This window comes from Ornithorhynchus anatinus, chromosome 9, assembly GCF_004115215.2.
Source record: "Ornithorhynchus anatinus isolate Pmale09 chromosome 9, mOrnAna1.pri.v4, whole genome shotgun sequence".
Lineage (NCBI taxonomy): Eukaryota > Metazoa > Chordata > Mammalia > Monotremata > Ornithorhynchidae > Ornithorhynchus > Ornithorhynchus anatinus.
This window is the reverse complement of record NC_041736.1, coordinates 69504-82605: the sequence shown is the minus strand read 5'-3', so window position 1 is coordinate 82605 and position 13102 is coordinate 69504. Positions and strand designations below refer to the sequence as shown.

Here is a 13102-nt window from a genome sequence, read left to right as displayed (position 1 = left end):
AAGTTGCTCAAATAATTGCTTCCCTAAATGGCATTTTGGGAAAACACTTCTGGAACCTAACCGCTCAGCCTTCTGCAGCTGATGTGGAATTTAAGAGTCCCTGGGCTGGCTCCAGGAAGCCAAGGATGAGCCGGTCGATCACGTAACAAAAAACAAAGTGACCTCTGACGTAAGTCAAAGTCACTCCAGACAAAACAGTGCTTGGAAAATGCCGGCTGCTGGCTCCCAGGGGTAGCTTTGATGTGGATTTCCATCCAGGCTGTGGGAAAGGATGTGGAATGGATTCTATGCAGTCTTTCACACTGCTCCTCCCAGTGACTGCAAGCCAGCGGGATGTGAGTGAGGGGTCTGAGGCACTAGCGTGGTGGGGTAATGGCCTAGGAACCTTCTTTTTCCTCATTCTTTGAGGGGAGAGTCCTCCTCAAGCTGTAGAAACCCTGAGTGACTACTGCGGGCAATAGTGCAGTGGCCCAGCATCTTTGGGAGAATTAATTCTGGCCTCATTCTTTATCCTGGGGGGACTCCAGGTCGGGGGGCGAGGAGTCAGTGCGGTTACTGGAATAAGAAAGTGACCGACAAAGTGCTTTAGCTGGACAAAATCTCAAAAGTGAACATGTCTCGGGATTTTCTCCAAATTGAGGATATTCAGCTTTCTCTGCCTGCCATTGAGGTGGATTTGCTCCCTGCTGGTTCCTTGGCCAGGGGACCAAGTAATTACACTGGGGGCACCTGGGTGCTAAGGCCCCTGGCACCAGCCCATTCCAACCTGACCCTGGGTGGGAATATGCATTCCAACTGAAATGATTCCTGGGAGAGAAGGTTAAGTGTACATTCTCACTCCCCGTGCATAGCACAATTCCCCAGAACGATAACCTGGGTGAGGCCGCAGCCCCAAAAGGCTGAATAGCTAAAAAGCCCTTGATCATTCACTAGGATCCATCGTCAGTTAGCTTGGAGGTCCCAAGCAGGGCTGCTGGGTCCTCCAGTCAAGGCCACACTTTGGGACCCCTAGACCCTCTGGTCCTGTCTCTCCCCTCCAATACCTACCCCCTGCACTGGTCTGAAAGAACCACTGAGCACTGGGCAGGGCTTGAGGGTGTTTTGCAGAGCTGGGCCACATCTGCCCAGTGAGGCTTGTCCAGCTCGGGCATGGACGGGCAAACCACCCTGAGGCCCAGGATCCAGGAGAAGGTGACTGCCTGTTGGGAGGGACTCATATGATTTGGCCACCTCTGGCAGAACACACCCAGTCTTGTTCAGTTTTCCAAAGGGGTATTCACATGGAGAGATTAGTTTTACTGCACCCCTCTGATCACTGGATTAACCGGTTCTTGGATTAACCATGAATGCCATAAACTGGCTTTGGCCCAAACCATCCCAAGGCCCACCCAGGATCCAGGAGACAGCTCATGCCAGGTGAGAGGGGCCAGGGCTGGCACTGCTTAGTCAGATGCCATAACCAAAGATCCAAGGTTTGTTTCTGTGACCCCAAAGCTCTTGTTCTGCTTTCCTTTTCTGGGGTGGAGTTGAAGCCTCCGAGGGGTGTCAGAACCTCCAGTTGTCCTTATGTCCACAGCTATACTCCATTACTACCTCTGATTTCTTCTGCTCTCTGTCTCCTCCACTAGACTGTAAGCTTTCACTATACTCTCCCAAGTACTAATAATAATAATCGTATTTGTTATGTGTTTACTGTGTGCCGGGCACTGTACTAAGTGCTGGGAATACAAGCAAATTGAGTTGGATGCAGTCCCTGTCCCATGTGGGGCTCACAGTCTCAATCCCCATTTTTCAGATGAGGTCACTGAGGCTCAGAGAAGTGAAGTGGCTTGCCCAAGGTCAAACAGCAGCCAAGTGGTGGGGCCAGAGATTAGAACCCATGGCCTTCTAACTCCCAGGCCTGTTTTCTACCCTCTATGCCAAGCTGCTTCTCAGTGCTCTGCAAACAACAGGTATCCAATGAATACCACTGCCTGATTAGTAGTAGAAGTGTCAATTGGGTGGGAAAAATCATATCATTTTTGAACAAGAATCATTGAAAAAAGCCTGTACCGGAGCTTGCGGCAACCGTGTTTCTCAGCCCCCAGGTCTGTTCCACAGCATTAAACGTGCTTGTACCCAGAGAGGGACAGGCAGGCTTTCTGGTGGTGGGGCCGGGGTGGGGTAGGGAGTTAAGTGGCTGAGTAACGTGGCTGGCAGTGCTGCCTAGAAGATAGAGCATGGGCCTAGGAGTCTGAAGGACCTAGGTTCTAATCCTGGATTCACCACTTGTTTACAGTGTGACCTTGAGCAAGTCAATTCACTTCTCTGCGTCTCAGGTACCTCATCTGTAAAATGGACAATAAGATTGTGAGCCCCATGTGGGATAGGGACTGTGTCCAACCTAAATAGTTTATATCTACCCCAGCGCTTAGATCAGCACCTGGCATATGATAAGCAATTAACAAATACCATTTAAAAAAATGCTGAACATGGCTGGATGACAAGGCTGGACACGGCTTAACAGCATGGCTGAACAACATGGGAGAATAACACGACTGATTGTAGCTGAACAACACAGATGAACGAGGCTGAGCTAAAAGACAAGGCCAAATGGCAAGGCTGTGCAATCGATTGATCAATGGATTTCTTATGGGCTTACTGTATGCATAACCCTGAAGTAAGTGCTAGAGAAAGTACAGTACAATAGAGTTTGTTGACAGGGTCCCTGCCCATAAGGAATTTACAGTCTAGAGTGGGAGAATGACATATAGAAAAATAATATAGACGGGAGAAATGGGAGAATGTAAAGATGTGAACCTAAGTGCTCTGGGTTGTGATGAACATAAAGTGCTTAAGGGGTTTAGATCAAAGAGCATAGGCAAATAGAGGAAATGAGAGCTCAGCCAGGAAAGGCCTCTTGGAGGAAATGTGATTTTAGGACAGCTTTGAGGGAGGGGAGAGCGGTGGTCTGTCAAATAGGAAGCGGGAGTGAGTTCTGGGCCAGAGGGAGGATGTGGGCAATGAGATCAAGATACAGTGAGTAGGTTGGTGCGGGAGCAGCCAAGTGTGCCAGCTGGGTTGTAGTCAGAGAGCACCGTGACTTAATGGAAAGAGTTTGGGCCTGGGAGTCAGAGGATCTGTGTTCTAATATTGGCTCTTCCACTTACCTGATCTGTGACCTTGGGAGAGTCACTTAACTTCTTTGTGCCTCAGTTCCGTCATCTGCAAAATGGGGATTCAATACCTGTTCCCCTTTCTACATGCACTGTGAGCCCTATTTGGGATCTGATTATCTTGTACCTACCCCAGAGGTTAGTAATCCTGACTTACTACCTTTGTTCTCCCCCACTTCCAGCCCCACAGCACTTGTGTACATATCTGTAATTTATTTATTTGTATTGACATCTGTCTCTCCCTCTAGATTGTAAGATCACTGTGGGCAGGGAATGCGTCTACTTATTGTAGTATTGTACTCTCCCAAGTGCTTAATACAGTGCTCTGCACACAGTAAGCTCTTGATAAATATGATTGATTGAATGAATGAATGAGTGGTTGACATATAATAAGTGCTTAAATACCACAATTATTATTATCAGCGAGGTAAGGTATTAGGGGGGGAACTGATTGAATGTCTTACAGCCAATGGTAAGGAGTTTTTGTATACTATCAAGGTGGATGGGCAATTGTTGGAGGTTTTTGAAGGGTGGAGAGCTAGAGACTGAATTTTCTTTTTAGAAAAATGATCTGGACAGCAGAGTCGAGTAAGGACTGGAGAGAGAAGAGAGACAAGAGGCTGATGCAATAGTCAAGATGGCATTTAAATCCATGGATCAGGGGAAATTGCAGTGTTAATAGCCAGAGAGGATGATGGTGGTGTGTACAGTGTTAGGAAAGTTACGGGGAGTTCAGCCAGACCCAAAGAGCAAGGCTCTACTAAGGGCTTCTGTTAGCAGCTCCTCACTGGATCTCAGAAGCCACAGTGATGACCCAATTGTCAAGATGCTTAATAATAATAATAGTGATAATTGTGGCATCTGTTAAGCGCTTTCTATGTGCCAAGCAGTATATTTAAAACTGGGGTTTATACAAGATATTCAGGTCAGACACAGACCCTATCCCACATAGGGTTCACAATCTAGGTCAGAGGGAGAATAGATATTTAATTTCCATTCTCAGATGAGGAAACTGAGGCACTGAGAAGTTAAGTGACATCCCAAGGTCACATAGCAGGCAAGTTGTACAGCTGGGATTAAAACACAGGCCTCTGACTCTCAGGCCCAGGCTCTCTCCACTAGGCCCAGATCCACCACTTGTCTGCTGTGTGACCTTGGGAAAGTCACTTAACCTCTCTGTGCCTCAGTTACCTCATCTGTAAAATGGGGATTAAGACCGTGAGCCCCACGTGGGACAATCTGATTACCTTCTATCTACGCCAGTGCTTAGAACAGTGCTTGGCACATAGTAAGCGCTTAACAAATACCATTATTACTATTATTATTATTATGCCACACAGGTGGGGGACTGAAACGGCCAGAGCTTGCTAGTGGCTACGACACGCAACAGTGGCCCAGCCCCATCTAAGACACTCTACAAGGTAATCCTCTCTAGCCTGACTCCTCTGCCTGGGCAGAGCCAGAGCTTTGGGCTTCCAGCGCAGCAGTCAGCCAATCAAACTAACTGAAAACACTTTCACCAGAATAGGTGCAGATTGCTTGCTTTGTGCCAACTTTGAAAACCATGGGGATCAGCACAGTTCTTAAACTTGACTTGTGTTTGATATCTATGTGGCCCCTTAATGCCTAAATGCTTTAAGTACTGCAGCTGTGAGGACAGACTGTAGGCAGTATCCAAAAAGACATGATGGATGGACATGGAAAAGCAATTTTTTCATTGCAATATATGCAAGAAATAGTGAGCATAGTTCTCTGATTTAGGAGGGCTAATCTGGGGCCCTAGACATGAACCCCAAAGTCATTCATTCATTCAATCATTTATTGAGTGCTTACTGTGTGCAGAACACATACTAAGCACTTGGGAGAGTACAATACAACAACAGACACATTCCCTGTCCACAACAAGCTTGCAGGAATGTCTGGACCCAGAATAGCAGCAAGGCTTCTGAGGTTTGTTCTCCCACGCCCCGCACGGAATGAGAGAATGCTCCGGGAACAGGCCTCCCTGAGTTCTTGGGGCACTGGGAGGGTCTTCACCTTCCCTCAACCCCAGCAACCCCTGGGCCTGCCCTCACCTCTTCCCCCAGTTTCAGTAATCCCTGAGCCTGCCTTCACCTCTCCCATCCCCCTCCCTCCCTCCAACTTGTTGGGGTATTTTTTAATATAGTATTTGCTAAACACTTACTATGTACCAGGCACTGTACTAAGGGCTGGGGTAGATACAAGATAAATGGGTTGGGCACAGTCCCTGTGCCACATAGGGCTCACAGTCTTATTCCCCATTTTACAGATGAGGTAACTGAGACACAGCCAAGTTAAGTGACTTGCCACACTCCACACCATCTCCAATCACTTAGTTGGGTCCTGACCCCGACATCTTTTGCCTTACCCCCTGCCTAGAATGCTGCCGTGTGCCTAATTATTTTTTCATGTTATTTGTTAAGTGTAAGTCAGGCACTATCCTAAGCACTGAGGTAGATAAAAGATAATCGGGTTGGGTACAGTCCATGCCCACATGGGGCTCACAATCTTAATTCCCATTTTACAGTTTGGGGGAATTGAGGCACAGAGACATTAAGTGACTTGCCCAAGATCACGGAGCAGACAAATGACAGAGCCGGGAGTAGAACCCAGGTCTTCTTATTCCTTGGCAAGTGCTCTTTCTACCAAGCCAAGCTGCTTCTCATCTGACATACTGTCCCCGCAACACTTCACTCCCTCTCCAGCAGGGGCAGCAGGGGAAGACGGGGCAATCTGGTATCACCTTTAGCTTTTTGGGCCAGGCAATCTTGGGCCTGAACATCTGGACCAATGTCCCACACCAGCACTGGTTCTCAGTGTAGCTGAACCTACAAAGCCATGAGAAATGGGAAGCTCGGCACTCCCCCAAACAACCGAAACTCTGAAAAACCGGGGAGAACCAAACGTTCCTAAAATGAAGTGGACAGGAACATTTGCCACAGGGAAGAGAACTTACAGTGCCAAAGCACAGGCTCACCACCATTGGCTGAGGCTCCACCAAAATGGGAGCGGTGACTGTGGCTGGAGACTAACACACATTTTGTTGAATTTGGAGAACGGTGCCCGAGCCACCTTCCAGCTGGGAAATCCACAACCCCGGCATCACACCCACCCCCATTGTGCACCCTGGAGCCACGCGGCTGGGAGGCGGGTCATGGTGGGGCCCACTGGGATGGGAGAGGTGTCAGGAAGGCAGCCTCTCTGGAGCCGGAGCCAGGTTGAGCTTCCTGGTCCATGAGGATCTGGTTTGAGGGCTGGGGAAGACACAGTCTCTGATGGGAGGTGGGTGTGTGCCAGAAGAATGGCCTGGGGAACCAGGGTGGGTGGTGGGCAGTAGATGGAGCAGAACTGAGCCCAAAACATGCTGTAAGCTGAGCTGTCTGTAATGCCGACACCAGCCTCCTGGATCGCAGTCAGGGGTGCAAGAAGGGATTTTGCGGTGCGGTGGTGTTGGGGAGAAAATGTGGAACCAGAGCCCAGAAACCTGAGCCCTGTTTCCTTCACCTAGCCAGCCCTCACTGCATCAGTCTGTGCCTTGGTTTCCCAGTTTGGGAAATGGAGGCATTCACTCTCAGTTAGGGGACATCAGGTGCAGAGCGACTCTGGGAATGGCGCTGTCAGGGCCGGGCCTGGTTACAGAAACAAGACCCACCTCGTTGTCTTCCCACAGTTGGATTCATGCTGCCTCAGCTGCCCTAAGCCAATGGTCAGTAACAGCAACGGGGCAAGTGCTTGGCCTAGGCCACGGGGCTACTGACCTCACTGAGGTAAATAAAGAAGGAGCACGTGGAGCCGTCCACACCGTAGCCTGCGTAGCAGGGGTCTGATCGCCACATATCTCGCATCCACTGAAACACAAGAGCAGAGGAGAGGCTGGGTCAGAACTTTGGAAAACTCCCCCCTTGACTAGAAGAGAAGCTGGATAGATAGACTCACTCAAGCCAAACAATGGCCAGGAGCATTGGCCGGGAGCTGACTTTAGAGTCAGGGGTTGCCCTGACTGTACACAGGCACACAGGCAAAATCAGGAACTATTTGATGTGGCACACAGACAAAATCAGGAACTGTTTGATATTCACAGAGGAGAACGCAAGTTGTAGCCAGGCTGGCTGGGAAGGGACAGATTGAGGCAGAAATACTGAGATTCCAGACACAACCTCAGTGTTCCTCTCTGGGTTAATCCTGCTTCCCCCCGGCCCACCTGACGCATTTCCCTGGACCCTGCCAGCTGCTCTCTGCTCCCTAGGCTGGATGCAAAAACAGGACACTCTGTTTCCATCTGGGAAAGGCGCCCCCAGGGTGGGGCTGGGGAGACTTTGGGTCAGACAGAGTTCCAAATACTACAAACAGCAAAAAGTACAGGCCAGACGTTAACCACCCTCAGTGCCTGTTGAGAGAGAGAGAGAGAGAGGGACAGACAGAAAGACAGACAGACAGACACACACACACCTGGCCAGAAACCTTGCTGGGGGAATCCAACCCAGCCTGGAAAAGAGCCCATTCCCCCTTGGATTGGAGGGGAGGGGGCAGGTGGCAGTCTCTGCTGAGATCAGGGAACCCAGCACATGCAGTTCAACAGGTAAGTTGTCCACGCTTGCCCCTCTCAGCCTTACCTTGATTTTCCCCTCACAGTGAGGGAAGCCGTCCATAGGGGGCAAGTCACATGTCTCCTGGGCTCCATTAATGAGATCTGCAGAGACAGCAGAATGGAAACACCCTAAGCTTGGCCTTTCCCCCATTCCGCTTGCCCTTACCGCCAGCCCAGCAGGACCAGCCCCCCTCAACACATTTCCCGCTTGGAGAAAAGAGTCCGAAATAGGGATTCACTGCCCCCCTCCCCCTCAACGCCAAAGGGAACATGAAACTAGATCCAGAACAATTTGTGGCTCTGAGGTGATCTCAAAGTGAAGCAAAGGTAAGGGCTTAGTATTGTAGGTGCTTGGGTGGGTCTGGAGTGGGACTCCGGGGGAAGGCAGCTCCTGGCAGAGGGGCCATGGACAGGGGGCGTGGAGGGGACAGTGAGCCGGGGGACCCCGGGGTGCCAGGCCAAAGGGGCTGGGGCTCAGACAGAAAGCCCACCAGTTGGCCAGGGCGCAGCTGCAGCGGCTCCCTATAGCGACACTAACTGAGTTAAAGTTAGGGGGAAAAGTTGCACATTTTAATAAGCAGCTGGACCAGCGGGAGGGTTCCGGTCTAATTACAGAAGCCAACAGATCCTGCAGGGAAGAAAGGATTTGTGTCCTGGATGACGTTGTCTCTGCACTGTAATTAAAAGCTATTTTTAATACCTTTGTTTTCTTTTGCAGAAAGTGATTAGAAAGACATTTTTTTTGCAATTTAAAACTTGCTAAAGGCACAGAGCATGTGACAGGGCACTGAGCAGGTTTACTTTGAGCAAAGCAATTTAAGGGGAAAGCGGCTCTCCCATCTGCCTAGTGGGAGTTGGAGCATCTCTCCCACTGACTTCTAGCAACCCAACAGCCACCTCCACCACTTGCATACTCGTTCATGCCTTTCCTCAGTGTTTTTCAACTGAACAGCCAATGACTTATTCCAAATATTTAGTCTGTAAATATTACTATGTCTTTCTGGTTAAAGTGTAAGAAATCTCCTTGTAGGCAGGCAACACGAGAAGCAGCGTGGCTCAGTGGAAAGAGCACGGACTTTGGAGTCAGGACTCATGAGTTCGAATCCCACCTCTGCCACTTGTCGGCTGTGTGACTGTGGGCAAGTCACTTAACTTCTCTGTGCCTCAGTTCCCTCATCTGTAAAATGGGGATTAAGACTGTGAGCCCCACGTGGGACAACCTGATTCCCCTATGTCTACCCCAGCGCTTAGAACAGTGCTCGGCACATAGTAAGTGCTTAACAAACACCAACATTATTATTATTATTAACATGTCTTAGGCTTCTGTCCTTCTTTCTCAAGCACTTAGTTCAGTATATCCTGCTACTGCTTCTACGGGGCCCAGGTCAGGCACCGTGGAAGCTCAGGCTTCAGGGACTTTCCTAGTGGGGTCCATCCTGGTCACCAGCCACCACCAGCCTTCCTTGATGGCAAGGGGTCCCAACAGCCTTGTAGCAGCCACCCAATTGAGGACTCAGGTCTGAGGTCTCTGAGAGATGGGTTTCTAGGGTTCCCCAAGGGCTGGGTTTCTAAGGTGCCTGAGAGATGGGATTCTTGGGCCCACAAGACTCGCTGCAGCTGCCATTACAGTGGTGGTTGTGGTTGCCCCCAGAGGTCTGACACCTGCAGCGGCAGGATATCCGGAAAGTCACCCTCAAGTTCACGCTGCATTGCCCCACCCAGACAGTGGCAGGCAAGGACTTTCCCGAGATCACGAAAAACTATGAGCCCAGGGGTCATGCTGCCCCGACAAGGCGACGGGGAGGACAAGACCAGTAGATCCCCAAGGCCCTTTGCTCTCCCTGGATTTGTCCCCTATTGCTCTCTGAAGGTGGAGTGGTAGTGGAGGTCTCTATTAGGGGGAGGCGAGGGGAGGAGCAAAGTTCTGGCTACTGGGGCCAGAGGGGGTCCTTCTTTATGCTTCACTTTCTCCGGATGATCCCACCCCAGCCAGGAAGCCCCTACACCTGTCACAGGCCATCCACTCCCATCAGAGAGCCCCTACACTGGTAGGGGATCTCCAACACTGTCCAGAGAGCCTCCACTCTATCCTTGGCACCCCCACACCTGCTACAGAGCTTCCACATATGTCAGAGAGCCCTCACACTGGCCAGAGAGCCTTCACTCCACCCAGGGAGCCACTATACCAGTCCCACCAGTGGGCCCCCACACTGGCGAGAGAGCTTCCACTCCACCCAGGGAGCCACCACACCAGTCACAAAACCCCTACTCCCACCAGGTGACCCCCACACCGACCCGGGATCCCTAACACTGGCCAGGGAGTCTCCACTTCATCCAGGGAACCCCCTCTCCTGCCCCAGAGCACCCATACTCCAAGCAACCTCCACTCTCACTAAGGAACTCCCATCCCTCAGGGAACTGTCACTCGAATCAGGTGGGCTGGACCTGGCACAACAATCAACTGATGGTATTTATTGAGCATTTATTGTTGCAGAACACGGTACTAAGCACTTGGGAGAGTACAATACAACACAGTTGGCAGACACATTCCTTGTCCATTACAAGCTTACAGTCTAGAAAGGGAGACAGACATTCATAGGAATATATAATTTGTGGATGTGTACACAAGTGGTGACGGGCTGACTGTGAACTTGTTGTAGGAAGGGAATGTGTCTGTTTGTTGTTATATTGTACTCTCCTAAGTGCTTAGTACAGTGGTTTGCACACAGCATGCACTCCATAAATACAATTGAATGAATGAATGAATGAATGAATGAGGAGGGAGTGAATAGCAAATGCCCAAAGGGTACAGATTCAAGTGCACAGAGGACGCTGAAAGGAGATGGAGTCGGGCAAAGGAGGGCTTAATCAGGAACGGTCTCCTGGAGAAGTGACCTTAATAGGCTTTGAAGGTGGGGAGGGTGGTGGCCTGGCCTACACGAAAGGGGAGGGAGTTTCAGGACAGAAGGAGGATGTGGGGAAGGGGTCAATGGTGAGATAGATGAGATTGGTGCACAGTGCAAGCTGGCATTAGAGAAGCAGAGTGTTCAGGCTGGGCTGGAGAAGGAGACCAGGGAAGCTGAAGTAGGGGGTGAGCTGATAGAATGTTTTCAAAGCTGATGATAAGGAGTTTCTGTTTGATACTGAGGTGGATGTGCTACCACTGGAGGCTCTTCAGGACCGGGAAAACGTGGACTCAACATTTTTTATGAAACATGATCAGGGCAACAGAGTGAAATAAGAGGAAGAGTCAGGAGGCAGGGCATGGAGGTGGGGTGGAGTCAATGAAGAGGCTGATGCAGTAGTCATGGTGGAATAGGATAAGTGCTCAGATCATCTTGGATCAGGAGAAGCAGAGTTGCCTAGTGGATAGAGCAAAGGCCTGAGAGTCCGAAGGACATGGGTTCTACTTATGGATCTGCCATTTGTTTGCTGTGTGACCTTGGGCAAGTCACTTAACTTCTCTGTGCCTAGTTACCTCATCTGCAAAATGGGGAATAAGACTGTGAGCCCTTTGTGGAACAGGGACTGTGTCCTACCTGATAAGGCTTATATCTACCCCAGCCCATAGTAATGTGGCCTGGCACATAGTAAATGCTTAAATACAGAAAAAAAAATCTGCGTAGCAGCAGTTTGAATGGAGAAGAAGGATGATTTTAGCGATGCGATGAAGATTGAACTCGCAGGATCTGGTGACAGATTAAATAGGTGGATTGTATGAAAGAGATGATTTGAAGACAACACCAAGGTTACAGGCTTGTGAGGCAGGGAGGGTGGTGGTATTGTCTACAGCACATACAGAATGATGAAGTCAGTAAACTTTATTATCACTTGCCAGCTAGCCCAGGGGGCACGTCTAACTGAGGAGTTTCTCCGAAAGTCAAGGCAAAGTTTGGGGCGGGAGCACTCCGTGGGATTCAGACCAGATCCAGATGGTTGCCCCAACACTCAGCACAGTGTTAAGCACACGGTAAGCACTCAGTGAACACCACTGGCCGCATCACCTCTGTCTGCCCCACGCACCTGCCACGTTAAGCTTCTCCACTGCTCCTGAGCTGGGGACAGCTGTGGTGCTGACATTGGTAGAGTTGGCCCCTGTGCCATTGATCACAAGAGTGTCCACCTTGGATTCCAACTTGCCAATTCGCTGCAGAATATTATCCAACAAGACAGCAAGAGTTTTCTTCAGATCTGCAACAGAAAACAAACTCATCATTTCCAGTGCCCATTTCCACTGCCAGAGACAAAATCCTGTGTCAGATGGATTTTTGTCTAACTCAGTGAAGATGTCACATGGAAAGGCAGTGGGGCCTAGTGGAATGAGTAAAGGATGGGGAGTCAAGAGATCCAGATTCTAGCACCAGCTTTACCACTGATCCACTGTGTGACCTTGGGCAATCACATCACCTTTCTGTCAGATTTCTCTTTTGCAAAACAGGGTTAAGATACCCTCTGAGCCTGTGGGCCCAAAGCAGAGCAGTCAGCTCTGATCACATTACCCCAGACCACAGTGTTAGCCACCATACTGGTACCATCCTATGCTCCTCCCCACTCCATATGTCCAGGATGTTTGGAGTAACCTGGGAAGATTTGGCTTTTGGGCCAAGAGGGAAAAGTTCCTTCCCCCGACCCTGAAAAGCTCCTCTCTCCCTCCCCTGATGTGGGAGTGGAACTGAATTCTGCAGGGGAGAGAGGAAAGGACTCTGGGCCTCTTCTTTTGCTGGTTGCTGGGGATGAGGCGGGGTTTGGGATAGCCGTACTGAGACACCTAGGACCTAATTCATTGCATGTGGTAAATCCAAACTATATTTGGGATAAAAAGGAAGGTTAGTGTGGGTGAACTTTCTTCTAAGTGTCACTGGTGAATAATTTGCAGCTCAAACCCTGATCTTCAGGGATCACTCTTGCAGCTCAGTGCACGTGGCCACCTGATTAAGGCTGATTTCTAGGTGAATGGTGTGTGGATCAGCCTCCAAATCCTTCAGGAGCTGCAGATAATTATCTCGTGAATCTCTCCCCCAGTATTCTGCGATTGTTTCTCGCTCCGTTCAGAATCAAATCCTATTAGTTTTTTCTTGTCTGTCTGTAGGGGTGGCTCAGACATGGTCTCTGGAGCTCATACAGTTTTTTTCCTGGCACCTGGAGTGGACTTTCTAGGTCCATACCTGTCTTTGATTCTCCCAAAAACAGGATGGCTGGGATTGGTCCTGGGTTTTGGGTACGTAGCCCCATATTCTCTGAATTCAAATACATGTTTTTAAGCCCAGCTCCGGGGGCACTTAATTGATTCCATCTTTCTTATGATAGTGGTCTGATGTTCCTATGATGAAGAACCCCC

At 49.8% G+C, this 13102-nt stretch overlaps 1 protein-coding gene across 2 annotated transcripts in view; it reads right to left on the bottom strand.

Annotated features, from left to right (window-relative positions):
* The window catches only part of MGAT5 (alpha-1,6-mannosylglycoprotein 6-beta-N-acetylglucosaminyltransferase), a 78948-nt gene that overhangs the window by 29791 nt on the left and 36055 nt on the right, over positions 1 to 13102 (bottom strand). For both annotated transcript variants that reach the window (XM_029072154.2, XM_029072155.2), the window contains exons 3-5: positions 11788 to 11955; positions 7790 to 7866; positions 6935 to 7024 (exon numbers count right to left, since the gene is read on the bottom strand). In XM_029072154.2, coding sequence (XP_028927987.1) covers positions 6935 to 7024; positions 7790 to 7866; positions 11788 to 11955 — 335 coding nt within the window. The remainder of the gene's footprint in view (positions 1 to 6934; positions 7025 to 7789; positions 7867 to 11787; positions 11956 to 13102) is intronic.